General features: G+C 24.6%; 2 protein-coding genes across 4 annotated transcripts in view; one reads left to right on the plus strand and one right to left on the minus strand.

The window, feature by feature from the left end:
• The window catches only part of LOC126900784 (uncharacterized), a 19915-nt gene extending 11560 nt beyond the window's left edge, over positions 1-8355 (minus strand). The window contains exons 1-2 of one of the 3 annotated variants that reach the window (XM_050676718.1): positions 8301-8355; positions 444-542 (exon numbers count right to left, since the gene is read on the minus strand). In XM_050676718.1, the coding sequence (XP_050532675.1) occupies positions 444-525 (82 nt within the window). In that variant the 5' untranslated portion in view covers positions 526-542; positions 8301-8355. Of the gene's footprint in view, positions 1-443; positions 543-3671; positions 3696-8300 lie in introns of those variants that run through there. The other 2 variants (XM_050676717.1, XM_050676719.1) reach the window with 2 other exon arrangements.
• Positions 8356-9375: 1020 nt separating this feature from the next.
• LOC126900788 (uncharacterized) lies at positions 9376-12171 on the plus strand. Its single transcript, XM_050676726.1, has 4 exons — positions 9376-9567; positions 11436-11592; positions 11669-11896; positions 12005-12171. Exons 1-4 carry the CDS (start codon positions 9454-9456, stop codon positions 12040-12042), a joined length of 537 nt encoding a protein of 178 aa, XP_050532683.1. The 5' UTR covers positions 9376-9453; the 3' UTR covers positions 12043-12171.
• Positions 12172-22554: the final 10383 nt, after the last annotated feature.

The following is a 22554-nucleotide window of genomic DNA, read 5'->3' on the forward strand; positions in this document are numbered from 1 at the left end:
TTTAATAACGTGATGTATATGATTGAATTGAAAATGAATAAACTTCCAAGAGCCTCTAAAATTTATCACTGAATTTTAAAGTTTTAAAATCTAAATATTTTGACTACAATACAACTCGCATACTAAAAGAATGTAATTTCATGATGACCTGACATCACAAAATGTCATTTATAAAATTAACTTATGTAAAATATAAGTCAATGTATGAAATCAATGTTTTAGACATACTAATGTTACATCGTCTCATTAATGTAATCATCTACAAAAACATTAACCGATATTAACAATAGTAATTATAATATTCCATAGGAAATTGTTCTATTTTTTCCAGCTTAATGTATTATTCATCCCATTATGCAATATAAAATTTTAAACTTTTTTGTATATAATTGGTATTATTCGTTAAAAATATAATTGAGCTATAATAAACTAAGATACTTTACCACTTGTATTATGCTTTTTGTTTTCCGAAACACAGCACTTAAATAATGTTGCCAATCGACGAAAAAACCTCTTCACCTTCATTTTAATAATGTTATTTACTATAAAATAAATGTATCAAATTATGTTTTACAAAATTTTTAATGATTATCAGTAATTCAATACAAGCACAGAAAAATAGTTTTTTTTAAACAAAATCAAACAACAAACTAATTTATATTTGATTGTAAACATTTGTGTATAAATATTATGTATCACATAGCAACTTAATTTACTATTCTTATGATCAGAATACACTTAACAAAGATTTTTTTAATGATAGGCCAGCAATTTTTAGATAGTATTCATATCTTAATTGTTGTAAAGATACCACTAAATTTGAAAAATTTAATGATAGATATGAATTCAACTAAATATTTAGAGTGATTTTTAGAGTGATGAATTGTTAATCTCATTAATTGTTTAGAAAATAGGTTCCTCAGAAGGGAAATTATTTTCTTGAGTGAAAAATAATTTTGTTTTAGCTTCGATGCGAAACTGAGATGGTATTAATTAATTAATTAATTAATACTATGATGTGTCTATTTTTTTTTATATGTCACTACTTTTTTTCAGCTTTCAATGGACTGTTTTTTCTTAACAATACGTCAAAAGATCACAAATCGTATCTAGTTGAAGTCATTACACTCAAAAATTAAAAAATATTCTCTCATTCCCAATAAATGGTGAAAATCCCCCAAAAAATTACAATTTTTAAAATTAAATTTTGACATTTCTTTCACTTTTTTTTAAAAAAATTGCCATAACTTATTGAAAAATGAATGAATCAAAATAATTTTTTTTATTGAAACCTTACATATATTTCTTCCATTTTATGTCATTTTTTGGAAATCTAACACATAACATGCTCATAGAAATCTATGTGCAAATAGCTGCCGTAGTTAAAAACATGCTATTTTTGTGTTAAGATTCTGTGTTTTGTATTTTATTTTATATTAAAATATCTTACAAGGGGAATACACTGAGTTTCTGAAATATTATATAATTTAATTGATACAGAATAAATTTCATATGACATAAACTTATTTACATTTTTTTGGGTTTTTAAGTCGAAAAAGTAACTTTACCACCTATAGCAATTAGTATATTGCATATTTTTAAATTTTAAAAATTTTCTTGAGTGAAAAATAATTTTGTTTTAGCTTCGATGCGAAACTGAGATGGTATTAATTAATTAATTAATTAATACTATGATGTGTCTATTTTTTTTTATATGTCACTACTTTTTTTCAGCTTTCAATGGACTGTTTTTTCTTAACAATACGTCAAAAGATCACAAATCGTATCTAGTTGAAGTCATTACACTCAAAAATTAAAAAATATTCTCTCATTCCCAATAAATGGTGAAAATCCCCCAAAAAATTACAATTTTTAAAATTAAATTTTGACATTTCTTTCACTTTTTTTTAAAAAAATTGCCATAACTTATTGAAAAATGAATGAATCAAAATAATTTTTTTTATTGAAACCTTACATATATTTCTTCCATTTTATGTCATTTTTTGGAAATCTAACACATAACATGCTCATAGAAATCTATGTGCAAATAGCTGCCGTAGTTAAAAACATGCTATTTTTGTGTTAAGATTCTGTGTTTTGTATTTTATTTTATATTAAAATATCTTACAAGGGGAATACACTGAGTTTCTGAAATATTATATAATTTAATTGATACAGAATAAATTTCATATGACATAAACTTATTTACATTTTTTTGGGTTTTTAAGTCGAAAAAGTAACTTTACCACCTATAGCAATTAGTATATTGCATATTTTTAAATTTTAAAAATTTTCTTGAGTGAAAAATAATTTTGTTTTAGCTTCGATGCGAAACTGAGATGGTATTAATTAATTAATTAATTAATACTATGATGTGTCTATTTTTTTTTATATGTCACTACTTTTTTTCAGCTTTCAATGGACTGTTTTTTCTCAACGATACGTCAAAAGATCACAAATCGTATCTAGTTGAAGTCATTACACTCAAAAATTAAAAAATATTCTCTCATTCCCAATAAATGGTGAAAATCCCCCAAAAAATTACAATTTTTAAAATTAAATTTTGACATTTCTTTCACTTTTTTTTAAAAAAATTGCCATAACTTATTGAAAAATGAATGAATCAAAATAATTTTTTTTATTGAAACCTTACATATATTTCTTCCATTTTATGTCATTTTTTGGAAATCTAACACATAACATGCTCATAGAAATCTATGTGCAAATAGCTGCCGTAGTTAAAAACATGCTATTTTTGTGTTAAGATTCTTTGTTTTGTATTTTATTTTATATTAAAATATCTTACAAGGGGAATACACTGAGTTTCTGAAATATTATATAATTTAATTGATACAGAATAAATTTCATATGACATAAACTTATTTACATTTTTTTGGGTTTTTAAGTCGAAAAAGTAACTTTACCACCTATAGCAATTAGTATATTGCATATTTTTAAATTTTAAAAATTTTCTTGAGTGAAAAATAATTTTGTTTTAGCTTCGATGCGAAACTGAGATGGTATTAATTAATTAATTAATTAATACTATGATGTGTCTATTTTTTTTTATATGTCACTACTTTTTTTCAGCTTTCAATGGACTGTTTTTTCTCAACGATACGTCAAAAGATCACAAATCGTATTCAGTTATTACTCTCAAAAATGTTTTCCTCTTTCCCCATAAATTGTGAAAATCCCTCCGAAAATTACAATTATTAAAATTGGTAAATTTTAACAATTTTTTTTTCTACAAATTTCCATAACTTTTTGAAAAATGAACGAATCAAATTATATTGAAACTTTATTTTTTTTTCATTTTATGTCATTTTTTGGAATTGTAACACATAACCTGCTCATAGAATGGGATTTAAAATAGCAACTATTTATAAAAATTGAATTTTTCAACATAACATTTGGAATTGTTTCGGAAATACTGTGTCCATTAAATATATATCAAATTAAAGCTTATGTCATGTCCTATAAAATGAAAAAAAACAATTTGTCCTGACGAGTTTTCTTCTATGTGCAAGTAGTTTACTTAGTTAAAAACATGCTATTTTTGTGTTAAAATTTTTGTTTTTCGATTTTATATTTTCCATTTTAATTATTGTAACTTTTTAAAAAAATGTATAGATCAACACAAATTTTTGTTTCTTAAATATTATATATACCTCTTTCATCTGACATACTTTTGTTTTTAAATTTCCCCTTTTACAGTAGGCGTCCAAAGCTCGAAATATTGAGTTCTTTTAACATATGTTATATTAAAGCTTACATTATGTACTACTAGTAAAAAAAAAAAAATTTTTTCCAAAAAAATCAATGTTATTTTAATACTTAAAACTGCTATAACTTATTGAAAAATAAACGAACCAACATAATTTTATTATATAAACACCTTACGTATTTTCTTTTAAATTTATATAAATTGTATGATAATCTGACCCTTTACGATTCCACTTTTGGAGATTCAAAATAGCAACTTTTTTTACAAAACTCAACTTTTTCAACTGAAGTTTTGTAAATGTTCCTAAAATACTGCACTTTTTTTTTTTTTGTGTGCCTGTATATGCTCAATCTCAGCTTTTGCTGGACCAATGTTAATGAATAATATGTCAAAAGTTTCCAAATCGTATCTTGTCGAAGACATTACCCTCAAAATTGAAAAAATTTCCCTCATTCCCCGTAAATGGGGAAAACCTCAAAAAATCTATAATTTTAGACATTTTTCCAATTTTTAGCTTCGATGCGAAGCTGAGAAGGTATTGGTTTTACTAAGATGTGTTTTTTTTTTTTTTTTGTGTCTGTTACCACTTTTTCTCAGCTCTCACCAAACGGATTTCTTTCGACGATACGTCAAAAGATCACAAATTGTATCTTGTCGAAGACATTACCCTCAAAATTGAAAAAATTTCCCTCATTCCCCGTAAATGAGGAAAACCTCCAAAAAAATTACAATTTTAAAAATCTATAATTTTAGACATTTTTCCAATTTTTAGCTTCGATGCGAAGCTGAGAAGGTATTGGTTTTACTAAGATGTGTTTTTTTTTTTCTTTTTTTTGTGTCTGTTACCACTTTTTCTCAGCTCTCACCAAACGGATTTCTTTCAACGATACGTCAAAAGATCACAAATTGTATCTAGTCGAAGACATTACCCTCAAAATTTGATAAAAATTCCCTCGTTCCCCGTAAATGGGGGAAACCTCCAAAAAAATTACGAATTTAAAAATCGCTAATTTTCAAAATTTTTTCAATTTTTTGTACTTAATAGTGCCATAACTTTTTCAAAAATAAACATATCAATATAGTTCTTTTTTATATAGATGCATAATATCATTACCTTCTATTTTACATTTTTAACTTTATTATGCTATAACTTTTTGAAAAATGTATGGATCAGTACAACTTTTTCATTAGGAGTAGTATTTATATACATCTTTCATTTGACATACTGTTTTTTTAAATCGGACCATTTCCCTATATACGAGGGTGGTTCAAATATAAAAAATGCATGTAGAAAGTAGAACTTTTTCAACTTAATTTTTTAAAGTGTTCCGGAAGTCTGACACTTTTTTATATATCTTAAATTAAAGCTAATGTAATGCACTTTATTATGGAAAAAAAAAATTTCGGACTTTATTTTGTCTTCATGGTGAAAATGGCTACCGAATGCTATTTTTGTGAGAAAATTCTCGATTTTATTTTTTACATTTTTAACTTTATAATGCTATAACTTACTGAAAAGTGATCAACATAATTTTTTTATGAAAAATAATATTTTTTAATAATCTCTTTTTCATTCAGGATACTAATAAAGAAATAGCAGATCATGTAGCTTTTGGAATAATCCATCAATTTTTTAAAATTGAACACTATCTAAAGATTTGCATCGAATCGTTTTTTTTTTATAATGATTTTAATCACTGTCAGATATGATTATAATTGATCCAATTATGCCACGTCACCACTATGCAGCGACCCCCATTTGCTGGGTTTTTTTATATTTTCTCCATAAAAATTACAATACTAAATCATTGATAATCAATTTCATACTAAATATAATTACTATAATTAGTATTTATTCATATATTATACTTATAAATAAAAAAACTACCAATCAGAAATAATAAAGGAAATAGGAAATAATTTTGCTTATGGTATAATCCATCAATTTTTTTTAATTAAACACTTATCTTCAGATTTTCATTGAAGCGTTTTTTATGATAGTGATTTTAATCACTGTCAGATTAAATCAATTTTGGACTCAACTATGTCACGTCACTGTGTTGGGTTTTTTTCGTTTGTTTATATATATTATAATCACTATCATAAGAAATGGTTCGAAGCAAATCTGTAGATAGTATTTAATTTTAAGAAATTGGAGGATAATTATAAAAGCAACATAAGTAAGGACATAAAGTACAAAACCCAGAATTTTAACACAAAAATAGCATATTTTTAAATACGGTGACAATTTTTACCATGAAGACAAGTCCAGAGTCTTTAAATTTTTTCTTGAAAAATTAAAGTTTATTACATAAGCTTTAATTTAAGATATATATATAAAAGTTTCAGTATTTCTGGAACATTTTTAAAATTTAAGTTGAAAAAGTTAATATATCAAATGATAGTCAAATACTTTAGGTATCTATGAAAAAATAAAATTATATTGATATGTTCATTTTTAAAAAAGTTATGGCAGTCATAAGAAAAAAAATTTGACAATTACTGATTGTTTTTCAATGTTTGAGGGTAATTTTTTCGACTAGACACAATTTGTGATCTTTTGACGTATTGTTCATTAAAATCGGTCCAATGAGATCTGAGATTAAGGGTTCACAGTCACAAAAAAAACATATCATTAAAATTAATACCTTCTCAGCTTCTCATCGAAGCTAAAAAACCTTTTAAAAATTTGTTCAAAAAATAATGTAATCAGTAAACTTTGATCGAATGTTTCGGATTCTTATTTATAGTTATATTTAATATTTATGTGGTGGTTTTCGAATAACAATGACCATTTCTGAGGAAGGTTGAGGCAATGAAGGAAAATGGGAAAACTCTTAAAAAGAATGTGTATGAGCTACGAGTGGCGAATTGCTAATTGTCCCAAGAGAACCGTCATCGTTGACACCATGGAGAGGGATACTAGCACTGATTACAGTTCGTGTCACCTCGTTTGTTTTCTACCACCGCCTCACTTGTTAAAACATACAATACCGTTTTGCGGTTCAGCGACTCGAAAAATTGCTTCTGTCGTCATCATCACCTGCATCTGTTTCTGTTGCTATAGGATCAACAATGCTATTATTATGTATAAGACAACCAGTACAAACTTTTTGAGTAACACAATTGGAAATGTAATTGGAAATGTTTCTCGTTTTGATATCGTCACTGTGTAGAGCAACTACACAATTCCATTGGCCAATCACGAATCTTATGAAAAAGTTTGAACTTTTACCGAGCGCCGAAAAAATTTAAAAGAGAATTCAAATAGGTCTTTTTCAAATAGCTATTTTATATAGACATATTTAAATTAAAATTTATATTATACCAAATACTTGAAAATCAATAAAACCGTTAGGAATAACTAAAAATTTACATAAATTAATAAATTAGTTTTGTATGATTTTAATTTCATATTTACACTTATAATTATAAAAACTAATAAAATAATTTATTTGTTTTATAAAACTTATGCTAAGATAAATATTTTACAACCCAGTGACATATTTAAATAATACAATTAAGCACAATCAGTACTTTGATTATTAAACATAGAATAAATAAATAATTTTTAAAAAGCTAGGATATCTCAGCTTAATATGTTTAATAGTAGACGAGTTTTTTTAATAGTAACGAGCATTGACTATAAAAACTCTCATATATTACAGTAAGGTATTCATTTTTTTACAAACATGGACAACATGTACTTAAAATACTTTATTGCTTTATTCTCTTTTTATCCTGAATTATTCATAACTATAAATTAAATTTATTAATCATAAATGTTATTTAAATTTTATTTTTAAACTTTAATACATGTTGAATTTAAAAAAATTAATTAAAAGATTTTTTTTAAAAATGAAATTTTCAAATAGTTAAATATTTAAGTGGTGATGATTTTATGAAATAAATAAAATTTAATTAATTTACTAAAACTTTTCACAAAATATTTCATGAATAATTTTAATATAAATACTTAAAATTTTTGAACATAAATTTAAATGTCAACAGTTTTTTATGATTATACACTGATATAAACAAGAATTAAATTTATATATTTACTTAAGACTTTTTAATATTAAAATAGTATTACATAAATTTCATATTATTTGAAATTTAAGTGTACACGAAACTTAGGTAACGAAATAATATTAGACCTTTCACTGAAAATAATTCTTTAGGTAAAATTATATAGAATGTTACAAACAAAATAGTAAATTTTTTAAGTTTATTATTTTATATCTGTTAAAACCTTACTTGACTTTCAGTAAACTTTAAGGTTATTTTAAAGATAGCCTCAATAAAATGAATCGAGTCCTAAAATATTTATATTGCACTTTTACTTCAATTATCAAGTTAAAATTAACTTCTTATTTAAATATCTCATTAGTAACTAAGATTGAAATGAAGTAATTTATTGCTAACTTATTAGGAATATAATTAACCCTTGTGTAGTTTATATAAACATAAATGATGTTTCAATTGTCTTTAAAATTACTAAAAATATATTTTTTTAGGGAATTTCCTAATTATATAAATAATATACATATTCAATTTTCAATTAATTACTTACATTTTTAGTAATTTTTAGTGGACTGTGTTTTAAAGTCACATACTTAAGATTCTTGTTTTAAATTAATTTGCACCTGTGCATATCTAAATAACGGTAATAATCAGCACTTGTGCACTGTGCATGAGATTCACTCATGCATTTATTCATTATAATGAATTTATTATTACTTAATAATGAAAAATTGCATGAATTTGTATAAGTTTAATTTAATTTTTTTAATTGAACCAATATTTTTATAAATCAAACGAGAATTTATATAACATTTTATAATTTTAATCTTATACATTTTTCAATTCTATAAAGCATAGTAGACTTAATGTTCATAATACAACACTATTAAAAACATTTAAAATAATAGTTTCTATAATATCACAAATAAATTTTTTTTTATAATATACAAATACAATCTGAAGTAAAGTCATCCATATTATCTCAAATTATCCCTTTTTTAAATTTAGTGCAACTACAATTTTTTGATATACTATTATAAATTATGAGTTCTAAGCATCCCTTAGCATTATTGTAATAATATGTGTGCCCATAGCCGTGCTAACTGGTAGCAGTCATATATTTGGCGGCCATATTAAGTATATGTTCAAATAAAATTCATATTATGCAAAAAAAAATATTCATTTTACTTTTTTTTGGCACACAAGGTCATTTGCTCATTTGCCCCCTCCCTCTTAGCACGTTCCTATGTGTGCCAATTAATTTTAATAGTTTTAAAACATAGAAAAAATATTTATACTGTATAATTTTAAAAAAGTTTAAATAAAATTAATATTTTAAAATGATTAAAAATTATATTATAGTAATATAAAAATGTTAGAAATTAAAATAAAATAACGTATTTTAAGAAAAAAAATATACATTATTCTACACTATTGACAAGAAAATTAATGACAATTTTGTAGAATTTTAAAATTTCAATGCCGTACATTTGTTTATTTATAACTAAAAGCATTGTTTGTTAATGATACACAAGTGTAAATTTATGTTGATAAAAACACCAAATAATTCAATATATTTTAAGCTAAAATAAAAAGTATATATAACTGGAAAACTACTAATTTAAATAGAATAGTTCATAGCTGCAATATATTAAAAACGCATAAATTGGCTTTTAGACATTTTTTCATAAAAAAATTTAACAATGGATTTCAATACCGTTTTTTATTTTTTATTTTTGTTTTTTCATCTTCAAGTAAAAGCTTTAATAATTAAAGATAATAACGAAGAAGATACTCCAAATTGGCCAGAATCATGGGTGAGAATTATTTTTAAAAAATAATATATTACAGATGACATGTATTCGTTTATTATTGCAAAATATTGATTGAAGTTAAATTTAATAAGTAGTTTATTAATACAAATAATAATAATAACAGTAAAAATAAACGCATTAATTTAAATCTGACTTATTATGTAATCTTTTACAATTTTCGGTATAAATGATTTTATATAATTAAAAATTATACAATTTAATAATGATCACATATGAATAAATAATTTACACTTCACAAAAATGAAAAAATATGTTGAATCTTATCATACATATATGAATGATAAGATTCAACATATATATATATATACAAAATGTTCGATTATGAAACAACTTTCTTTTGGAAAGTATTTAATATTCTTAACTCTTGCAAAGGAAGTTTAGATTGATTAAGAAAACTCCACAATAATATGTATTTAAATAATTTTTTTTCATTCCTTCAAAGATAAAAATCGAAGCTTTAATATTCTTAAATGGAAATCCCTATTTTTTGTTTTGAATATATGATTGAAAAAAAATATCCAAAACAATTTTGTTATACAATTTCTCTTATCCGATGATTGCATTTTAAAATTATTTTTAAGATTTGAATTTATAATAGATATTAGTTTCACATAAATTTCACTATGATGTGATAATTATTATTTTTTAAAAAAGCTTAGAAAGTATTAATTTTGATGCTGTTTTTTTTTTTTTGTGTGTCTGTTACCACTTTTTCTCAGTTCTTCTCGAACCGATTTCTTTTAACGATACGTCAAAATATCACGAATTATATCTAGTTAAAGACATAACTCTCAAAAATTGAAAAAAATTTCCTTGTTGTCCGAAAATTGGGGTAATCCCCATTACTAACAATTCCTTTAATTCTCATTTGATATATTTTTTTTGAAAACTGACCTTTTAGTTGATCACAGGATGGATTCAAAATAGTAACTTTTGAAAATGTTCCGATTATACTGTGTCCTTTAAACGTATATCAAATTAAAGATTATACTTCGTATTGCAAATTAACAAAACAATTGTTTGGAATTCTTAAAAATGGTTAAAATATTTAAAAAACAAAAATATTTTTTTTTTTTTACTTTAAATTTCCATAATACATTGAAAATGTATTGATCAATAAAACTTTTTTTTTGTAAGTACATATTCCTTTCATCCGAATTTAAATAGTATTATATTAAATATGTACGGTATTTCAAATACCGTACAAAAGAGAGGTTATAAACGATGGAGTCACTATTTTCATTATTGTTATATGAATGTAATCTACATTAAAAAAAAAAATTATTTTGAAATTTCAGCCTCCTAAATCATGAAAAACTATACCTCGGACTTGACGGAAATATAGCGAAATTGTTTCAATATCCATTTTAAGTTACTTGATTTCTCTTAAAATAATAATTACGTTTAAAAAATCCTTTTTGACAAATTTTAATCTGATTATTTTTTAATTATTTATTTATTAAGTATTTTTTTACTTATCTCTTATACTATTCAAGAATATCAACTTTATTTCTTAATGATAACATATTAATTAGCTCAAAATAAAAAAAATGATATAATTAATAAAATAAAAGGTCGATAATAACTTTTGATCCATTATTTCGAAAGGTATAGCTATTTTAAAATATTAAGTGGAAATTAGTTTTGATTATGTTATTTTTATCAATACGAATAATGAGTTTACACGTTCTTTCTCCAATCTTTATTCAAAAATATTCACAACTTCCGAAATTTTTCTAAAATTATTATGTACATTTTCAATGTAGTAATTTTTTAATGAGATAATACATTTTAACTTAATTGTATTCAATTTATACACGACATATTTTATTTTGAATATTTTTCTTAAGGTTAGAACTCTGAAACAAGAGCAACTCAATCGATTATTTCTTTCATTTGGCTATTTTAATACGAATTTTGAAGACTATGCCTTAGACAATGATAAACTGAAATTAATCATGACTGATGAGGAAATTGAATTCATAACTGAAAAATTTGACAAAAATAGTAATAAAAATAAAATAAATGAAAACCAACTATATTGTAATCTTAAAATATTATCTTAAGTCAACAATTTTTATAGAAAACGAAAAAATTGAATTTAATGAATTTTTGTATTTGATGGAGGCCCAAGAGTTTGATAAAAAAATGGATGATGTTGATTTTATATCTAAAGTTATAAAAAAAATAGAATTAAATGGCGTTGTGTTCAAGGAAGACTTAAAAGAAGCAATTGATAAACTAGGGTTTATTTTCAGTGAAAAATATAATGATTTATTTGATCAAAATCAAGGAAAAATAGAAACAAAGGGTACAAATTATTTTCTATTATTATAAAATCAATACTAAATAATTTAATTGAAATATTATTTATACTAAGTGAGTAACTAATGTTTCTCTATGTTTTATTTTTTTTCAGATGCTTTGAAATTACTAACTGTAAGAGAAATACAGTAAAACTAACATTACACGTTACGCAAACATTGCATTAATTAAATAAGTGATTTGTATAATTATATATTAATGCATTAAAAAATATCTTTAAACAATCAACTTACTATAAAATAAAATTTTTATTTTGTAATATTGTCCTAGTGTTTTTACGATTTGTCTTCAATATAATACATATCCAAAATTTAAGCGAATAAAATTTGTTTCTATGATTTTCAGAAACACTTTCGTTAAAAACAATACGTTGAAAACAAAAGTTAAAAATATGTTCAATATAATTGTTTTTCATCAATACAATAATTTAGTACAAATTTTACATTTGTAAATCGTAGTAATCACTGTAAAAAAAGTAATAACAATAATAAATAAAAATAAAAAAAATTACAATCTTAGTCTTGTATTAATAAAGGTTTTTAAAATTAGAGATAAAAATCTCTAATAATGAGCGTCATAACTGTTTAATTATTTTTAGAAAATATAAAATTAGAAAAAGTTATAATATGAATTTTATTTATGAAATGGTAATTTTTAAATATTAACACTTCTAAAGATTATCAATCCAAATTTTTTTAGAACTAGTACACTTATTACATAGTCTCAGAATATAACACGTATGGATCTACGACAATTATGTGTCAGGACACTTTACGGTTAAGTATTAATTAAAAAAATTTGAATTTGAAAAATTAGCGTTTTTTTAACTACGGCAGCCGTTTACACGCAGAAGATAAAGTGTCGGGACAAATTTTTTTTTTTGTTTTATATTACATAAAATAAGCTTTAATTTGACATATGTTTAAAGGACGCAGTGTTTGCGGAACATTTTCAAAAATTAAGTTGAAAAAGTTAGTTTTTGTAAAAAAGTTACTATTTTGAATCCCCCCCTGTGAGCAGGTTAAGTATTAGATTTTCAAAAAAATGATATCAAATGAGAGGGACATATCTAAGGTTTTAGTAAAAAGAAAATTATGTTCATTTGTTGATTTTTGAAAAAGTTATGGAAGTTTTAAGAAAAAAAAAGTGAAAAAAATGACAAAATTTACCGATTTTTTAATTTGTAATTTTTTTGGATATTTCCCCCATTTGCGGGGAACGAGGGAATTTTTTTAATTTTTAAGGGTAATGTCTTCAACTAGATACGATTTGTGATCTTTTGACGTATTTTTGAAAGAAATCGGTCCAGTAGGAGCTGAGAAAAAGTGGCAACAGACATAAAAAAAAAAAAAAAAAACACATCATAGTAAAATTAATACCTTCTCCGCTTCGCATCGAAGCTAATAATATGAATTTGAAATTATTTGAATTTAGGTTTTACTTTTCTTTTAATAACTTTCACCTAAATTAGAAAATTCGGCTTCAATCGAATTTAAAATGCTTGAAAACAAAATAAATATGTAAAATATAAGCAGATTATAATTTTATTTATGATTTTATGAAAAGTCTTAAAAAATGAGTTACTAAGATAGCTGCACAAAACAAATTTATTGATGGACAGTTCCGAATTAAATATATTTTTGACAAATTTTAATTAATAATTCTATGACGTAATTTGTGATTTAAAGTTTCTGAAATAATATTTTCTGAAAATATCATTAAAAATCAAGAATATTTTTTTTAATTTTTTCTATATTTTACAACATTGTAAAATGAATAATCATATACATCAAGTATAAAATTGTAAAAATTTATATATTTAGCTTCACATAATTTGACCAAAAAAGTTGAAGATATCTCTTCTTTGAATAAAAATTAACCAAATATCCAATTTATAGTTTACATACGTTTTAGAGTTGTGTGAATTTAGCAATAATCGAATTTATACTTAACCGCCTTATTGAACTTATTTTATGGTAATTATATAGATGTTGTTTCCTGTAAATTTTTCAAATTCATCAACACTTCAGAAATTTTTTGAGGGGATAAATATTTTTAGAACAATTTTATTTTTATCTTGTAACGCTACTGCCAATCAGGTAAAATATGAATACTTTCCATTATAAATAATTTATAAATATTCATTACTTTAAATAATTTTCTAGATTAATAAATATTTATATGATAGAAATAAGACACCTAAATTATTTACATATAAATATTTTTTGTAAAAAAAAGGTCATAAAGTGTTAAAAATATATTTAAAAAATGTTGATCGAATACCAGACATCATGTCTTATGGTTTCGGCAACTGTAAAAACGTTTTCAGTACACACATCAAAAAAAATTGCTCGTGGTCGGTCATCTGGACAAAATTACCGCCATAATACAGTTACTGTTAACAGTATAAAATAGGTGTTATTTGAAAACAAAAAATTATTTTTTTAAGGTTAACATTAAAGTTTAAAAGTATGAAATTTTTATATTGTTCAAGTTATTTGACTAATAGAAAACTATGAACTTAATGAGCTTAGGTACGATTTTGCAATTTTCGGTTTTCTCGAACATTATAAAATTAAAATTAACTCCATTTCTTTACATTCACAGTTGCAATGTGTTAATGTTTTTTTTATTTAATAAAATGTATAAAGTATGTACTCATTATATATATTATGTATTGTGAGTACATTTACACGGTAATCGAGTTCCATCTATTACATAAAACATCCACAAAGCTTATACAGTTTGTGGTTTATTGCTAAATAATACAAGTGACATTGCATCAAAAAACTATCTGTCAAATTATTGGCACCCGCTGCTATGCTCTGATGGATCACAGCGCACAGACCCAAACGCAACTCGTTTCGCTCCATTAACGATTGTGGTGGTAGATTTTTAAACCGCTCGCGTTTTATATAAACGCTACCACCCCGTCGGTAATATTTCTATCTAGCCAACCTTCTGTTGATTTCTACCCGGCAATAGTATATGTTATTATAACAGCAATAATAACACTGTGATAAAGTTTCCCCTATCAGGAACAATACGGACGTTTACACCCAAGGGACTCATTACGATTGAAGCACAGGCAACGAGCCGTAAACGCATTCCATTAGGAGTCTGGCTGGCCCCTTCTAAACTATGGGCACCATCACTTGGTTTTAGTCTTACCGGCATAAAAACGATTTTATAACCAGTTGGCCAGTAAAAATTTTATGCTGGTAAATGCAGTTTTCTCATTTCTCTCGTTTGCCATACTGCTATTACACTTTTTTATTGATTTCATTGCGTCTTATGACTTAACAATCACTTTAATACCTATTGAAGAATCAAACCGAATCAACTTTGAATAAATAAAATTATTTATTAAAAAGTTTCCTCTACCGGAAATATATTTAAAACTTAATAATATTATTTAAAACATCCATCGACAAATCGTTTTTCTTGTGTACAAAAGATGTAAATGAACTTTTAGGAGTTAATCAAAAGCTCATTTTTTAAATTCCATAAGAATCAATGTTAATTATTCAAAGTATTAAAATACTACAGAATAGTAAATTTCAAAATTAAAAAGCTATCATTGATGTACAAGAAAATATTTACCTTTCTGTATTTATACGAATTTTGTAGCTTATATCCAATCGTTGATTTTCGATATGACTTTTTCATAAAAATGTTTGGATTAATGATGAAATGTGTAAAAAAGGTGTTATCTACCAAAAAATAATTCAAAATCAGTTTCATTTTACATTAATTTTCCTTTCGAAAATAATCTCTTTTAGTAAGAAAAAATACCCCTTTGTAGATTTATTTAAAATTTCTTTTAATATTGTGAACTATCCACAGTAACTTGTTATAATATCATCCAATTAGCTTATGTAAGAGTTAATAAAATTAGCTATAATCGTAGTAGTATATTACTTTTTATCACTTATAAAACAAAAGATCATTATTTACGGTTGCTATAAATTATGAAGTTTTTAAAACTTCACCACAAAAACATTTATGTATTGTAAAAACTTTAGCATTATGGTGAAACAATTACTCGAAATAAGGAAAAAAAAATCATATTTTTCATTATATTTCTTATTATATTAAATTATTAATCAAAAAACTAAAATCCGTCTTAGTTGTTACATAATAGAAGAAAATTAAGATCGCTGAACATTGTCTACTAAAAATTAAATATCTCTAAAATTCTCCAATATGGTATAATCAAATTTATATTTGCTTCGTTTTGCCACCACTGTAATTATTTAAAATGTTAACAATCACATTTGAAATACCTAAAACATAATGTAGTGCCGTTAAATACGGATGAGCAAATAAATGTAATGGCAGTAGCCGTACGAGCAATGGCAGTAGCGTTTGTCCGTCTGTCCACACAACATAATAGCACATGGGACTACTGGGCTTTTCATATCTATTGATATGGCGCCTGTACACCGATAAAACTGTCAAACGAAAACGACACTTGGCACACGGTCCAAAGGACACAACATAATAACAACGGACGATGCCACTTGTTTGAAAGGTATCCCATCCATCTTCGGACGTATAAATGTGCATAACGTGCCGCCGGGTTAATATTGAAATCTTTATCAGTTTCTACGTGCCGTCCATGTCGAGACCCGTTTTCGTAGAACGGATTGAGCTACCTGCAAGGTAATACGATTATTCGTCAGCGATGTCTGGTTGGGTTATACACATCTTTTATATCTCTAAAATGCACCACCGAAGTAACCTCAATAACGACGAGGTTTTCAACACGGTCCGTTTTAACGAACATTTCCGTTATGTCTGCAATAGACTACAATAGCATTTTCCAGTAATAACACGTCTGGCTAAACAATTATCAGTGAAATTCGTAGTTTTCACAAAAGCTTCCAATATTTTTTTGCCTCCTGAAACAATGTTTTTCTTTTCATTTTAATTTGGTAAAACTGAAGAACCGATTTTAAACCAAGCACAGTATTAAATAGGTACAGCGTACTTATCCAATTACAGCCTTGGAAAGTGAAGAAGTTTAAATTACTCGATACTGTAACGAAGTTACTTTTATTTTCCAGTGACTAATAAATATTTTAATTACATTTAGTAATTAATTATTATTGTTATTATAGTAATTTCAATTTACTAACGCCGTTACTTACAATGCTTACCTAATAAATGATTCCTACCTTGGAAAAAAATTCTCTGACATTATAACGTAATTTCATTTTTTCGTTTATTTTATTTTATTAATTTTCAGGTTATGGTAATTATTTTATTGTACATATTATTACGTTAATCGAATTAAAATATATATTTATAAGTTATTTAAAATTTTGTAACAAAATGTTATTTAAAAACAAATATTTCACAAAACAAAAAATAAACCACACAATGTTCTCGAATTTTAATAATATTTTATTTTAGGTAATCAATATTATTACATTTTATTTTTACGTTTAATGACGAAAATAATCATGTTAAGTACAATTTGGTAAACAAATTTTAATATTTAACAGAATTTTTTGTGTTTTAATAACATTTTATTTTTCTTTAAGTTTTGAAGATTATAATCATAATGTTTTTATAACATTTTGAAGACATGCATAAAACGTATAATAATTTAAATTTACTATCTTTGAAGTATTTACCTAACGGAGTTATCGTTTTTTGACTGTACGAAAAAATCAATTCGATTATTTCCCAAAACTAACGTAAAATTTATTCGAAAAATAATTTTTAACGTTGTGAAACACAAATTAATGAAATATAACGGATTAAGCTTTAATGAGATAGAGGTTTTAGAGAATCGTTTCATTATAACAAATTAAAGCGTATAAGGATGTAGAAATATAATATTAAACGGAGGCTTTGATGCGGTTTCAAAGGCAGGAGACAAAAAATCATTAATTTGACAATGACGGCGGGTGTAATCGAATACAACAAAGTCGTTGGCCATCATCATTGATGGTTTTTAGTCTAATAGTAGCTACTGTAGTTGTATAGAGAAAAGACACACCCCTTAATCAGTACTCAGACAAGAGAGTTCGATTATACATCAACAAACCATACTAGACCAAATGCTATTGATGGCTATCCCTATTATATTATTTCAACTGGAATTTTCTTTTTATGTAGTATCCTGTTTCGATTAAATATGATCATTGTCCGTTTACACCTAAGCTTTTGTGTTATTAACAACACATACGTCAACTTGAAACATAATACGATTAAGAGTGGTCTCACATTTATATAATTAAGTGATTTTATTATTTAAACTTTGAACTTTTGTTGATCTTTGTTTTTGTTAATATATTGATAGACAACAGTTAAAAATCAACATTTACTAAGTTTGTCTTTAAAAGTCTCAAAAATTATAAGTGACTAAATTATTAAAAGTAGTAACTAACATTTTTTCTTTTGTAATTCGAGACAAGTTAATTTGATAAAACTTTTTTTTTGTTTACCTCAAAATGTATGTTTAGAATAAAATGGAACAACTTTCTCTGGTCATTAAGATAAGAGTTGATTACGATATATATATATATATATATAAAGAAGAAAATTTCAAATTAGTTAACACTTATATAGCATTATTAAAAACTTTTCATTTCAGCTTTTATATAACTTTTACTAAACGTTCCTTGTTTTCCAATACTATTTCCAATATTGTTCATAACGAGTTCAAAAATCAAGTAATAAAACTCCAGTGATTTAAATGATAAGTTGTTTAATGACACTTTTTTGAATTCCTATAAAATTTAATTAATTTTCGGCTTTTTAGTATGTGGACAAAAAATGTTAGTAATTTATTTTACTAATAGTCATTGCCCATAACTAATGAATCGATGTTCCCAATGGACAGAACTTTCTTGTGTATTTTATAATAGTATACTTCATTTGATACATTATGTCCTAAAATTGCATACACTGCCATATTATGAATATATGTACTTTTTTCATACACTATTGTTATAGCATTGCTGTAGTGGGGTATTAAAATGTTTGCAATTGCTTTAGATCTAAGAAATATTATAACACAAATTTTGAATACATAAAATCATTTGTTTACTGTAGCGTAGAAGGAAACATGTTTGTGAGAAAATCGCTTACACCACAACGCCCTCGTAAAATCTATCATCTGGGATTGGGCACCATTCATATTTCCCCTGAGACTTCTGATTCTAAATCTGACTATGCGTGAACCACAGCAGTTTTCTTTTTTTTTTTTTTGATTATATTCTTTAGAAGTCTTGTTTAAATCCTTGCATTATTTGCGACCCTTACAATAACGGATAAAAATCAGCTTATATACTGTCCACAGAGTTTCCAATTATCGACTAAAGAATATCATACGACTTATTTAATTTTACTTATGTCTAAAAACACATGATTTAATCCAGTACATTTAGGGAAAAATTTTTATTTAACCACCAAAATAAAAAAACTAAACCGCGTTGTCTCTTATAAGAGGAGTATTATTATTTTTAAATTAATTCGACATTTCTTAGTAAAATCCAGAAAATTTTACTCTAAAAATATACAAAAATATTTAATGACACTACTAAAACTACAACAAAAATTACTCTACGTATATTTTTAAATAGATAAACCAGAGGTTGATGTAAAACGTTGTAAGAATTTCTTTGTTATTAATACTTGTAGTAAAATATTATTTGTCCAACCGTAATTACATAATGTAAAACAAAATTAGCATTAATGCCAATATAATAACAAGCATTGGAGCCATCAAATATTGATAACAGAGTCACTATCTTAAAGTTTATACAATATACTTTATAATTATTATAAAATGCTCAGTACAAAAATCAAATATTTATCAAATAGTCAACAAGTTTTAGAGACTAATTTATATCGCCACCGAGGCTAGACATAGTGCCCTATGGATATGAGCGAAGAATTTGCGGATTTTGCTTTATTTGATGAAAGGATTTCACTGGAAATTAAATGAAAAATAATAGATTGACTGATTAAAGTTAAATATAGCAAACCAAAAAATTATACATTAAATGTAAAAGAAGTTTCTTTAATTATAAACTTTTATCTACTAATAGATTTTTTATCGGTTAACTTTATGAACATATTTTCACGATTTTCAATTTCAACGGAATGAAAGTTATAATAAAAGCCGCGTTAAAACATCTACAAATGTATTGATACTGCCAAATGCTCTGTAAAGTTGATGAAAGACTATAATGCTAAAATTACCAGAAATGAAGAACAAAAACAATATCTTTTACAAATAATATAAAAATACATTTTTGTATATAAATAAAGTTTATTACTATTATTATTTTTTAACATGAGTTGTCAAAAATTATCGACAAAAGTTTCCAAATAACAACTGAAAAAGTTATATAAATTCTACTGAATAGTAAATACATTTTTTATTACTTTTAGTGTTTTTTTTTCATTTTTTAAATAAATAATGTGAAATGATATTATTTTAATATCTTTTTAAAGATAAACATTTAATTTAAAATTTTTTTTTAAAGAATTCATTATGGGTCTATTGGTAAGGTAAGGAAGTAGAGGTAATACCCCTCCAGATCCCGTAGTCTTCAATTAAAAATACTATTAATTTTACATAACATTGAAGTAACATAAAATATAATATTCATTGAAATAAATGAGTAAAACTAAAAAACAACCCTATTTGGTTAAACTTCAACCCTAAAGTGGCATGATATGGGGTTGTTTAAATAAATAATTAATTTGAAATTAATATAAATATTATATATATATTAATTTGTAGTGCCAATTTAGATAAACTTGACGTTTTCTTATGCATGTAATTTTTTTATTTTTGTTTAATAACTAGCGCCCTCTAGTTATTTATTATTTCACTACTATTTAAAACTTGTTTACAATTATCCCTTAGATGCCGTTAATCTTATTATTTTGTACTACTCGTCATAAAATATTAAATGGAAAAGTATTTATTTAATTTTTTTTTAATAATAATTTTTTGTCTTTACATTTATTAGAGGTTTTATTATGATACAGTTCTAGACATTGTTCAGCTAGTCTCAAAGAAATTATTCTAAGTTATAATCGACATTTTTAATACTCCAAAACATTCAAAATATTTTAATTTTTTCATTGAGTTAAGCTATTAATCTTCAACATTATGGCTAACATTGATTTATTTTTGCAATTAGCAAAAATAAATAATAGGCGTAAATGAAAAATAACAATGTGTTACTTCCCTTATATTTTCTTATCAAACTCAGTTATTTAACAACTGATGCTTCTTATGACGATTTTATTTTCAATTATAAGGAGTTGAATAAGGAAAAAAGTTCTTAAATTTACAAAAAATTGAATTTCTTTATAATTCTTTACATTTTATATAAAATTTCTGTTTGTGTCTAAAAAAAAAAAAAAAAAAAGTGTATGACTAAGTAAAATTTAATAAAAATACTGTAATGCTTAATCAAATCAATAATGGATATTTCATATAAATGTGTGGAAGCTAACATTATTACTATACATCTATATGTATATAATAAGTTAAAAGATACACAGCTGTTACATATTGCAAAGATTTATTCCGTGTTTTAAATTTATATATATAACGGAACAATGTTTTAAAGATTATTGTAACCTAACCCAAATACAGGATAAATATAAGTTACTAATTTTAATATAATATCACTTTTTTTGATATTATACTATATAAAAACTTAAAGAGTCACATTGGATGTGTTTAGGAGCTATCTTAGAGGGTTAATCCTTTTCAAACATAGTTCAGAATAAATATATAATATCCCAATGCGCAATGAATAAGAAAGTAACTCAAAAATTTGACTTAGAGATAATAATTTTTTAGTTATGATGAGAAGTTGAAAATTTAATAGTAAAGTTAATATCTGCATGGGGAATTTCTTCACATAATCATGATTATGATATATGTTTAAAAAAAAAATTGGATAACACCATTATTATCATCTGTTAAACAATTAACAATATTATATGTATAAACTTTCATATTAATGATTTTTATTCAATTTTTCAACTTAACTTTTGAAAATGTCCCGAAAATACGATGTAATTTAAAAATACTTTTAATTATAGCTTATGATACATACTATAAGTACTTAACTTAAAATAGACAGTGAACAACCTAAATATCGTCCTGACGATTTTTCACTTTAGTGAGACTCAGTGCAGTCCATATAAAATTCAGTATGTGTTTGCTTTTTTGAACCGGTTCAAGACCATAATTGAACCAGGTGCTGCACTGTCGTATATTCTTATAATGATCTCAGAGGCGATTTAAAAGGGTAATGTGGAAAGTGTCATGTCATCCAAACGCTTATTGAAGCCATTCGTGGTCGGTATTTATAAAATATATTGGGTACTCATTTTATTCATAAAGGTTTAATTTAGTTGACAAATTCATCACCAACGATTGTCAAAATTTATTCCATTTCCTTCTAAAAATTATCTCTAGAGTGAATGTAGCCTGAACCAAATTGTTACTTAGGAAATTGTTTTTATGTATGTGTGTATTTATATAAATACACACACATCTTAATGAAATAGTTAAAAATAATTGTATTATGTTACACTAGCAGGAAAAAACAGTATTTTCTATGGCCTTGTTAACGTGATGACATTAAGACGCTA

Source organism: Daktulosphaira vitifoliae, unplaced genomic scaffold (genome assembly GCF_025091365.1).
Source record: "Daktulosphaira vitifoliae isolate Bord-2020 unplaced genomic scaffold, ASM2509136v1 Scaffold_3, whole genome shotgun sequence".
Classification (NCBI taxonomy): Eukaryota; Metazoa; Arthropoda; class Insecta; order Hemiptera; family Phylloxeridae; genus Daktulosphaira; species Daktulosphaira vitifoliae.

Coding starts and splice junctions, on each gene's coding strand:
- LOC126900788 (XM_050676726.1), top strand. CDS start 9,454: ATGGATTTCAATACCGTTTTTTATTTTTTATTTTTGTTTTTTCATCTT. Junction 9,568..11,435: donor CAAATTGGCCAGAATCATGG/GTGAGAATTATT, acceptor ATTTTTCTTAAG/GTTAGAACTCTGAAACAAGA. Junction 11,593..11,668: donor TGAAAAATTTGACAAAAATA/GTAATAAAAATA, acceptor CAATTTTTATAG/AAAACGAAAAAATTGAATTT.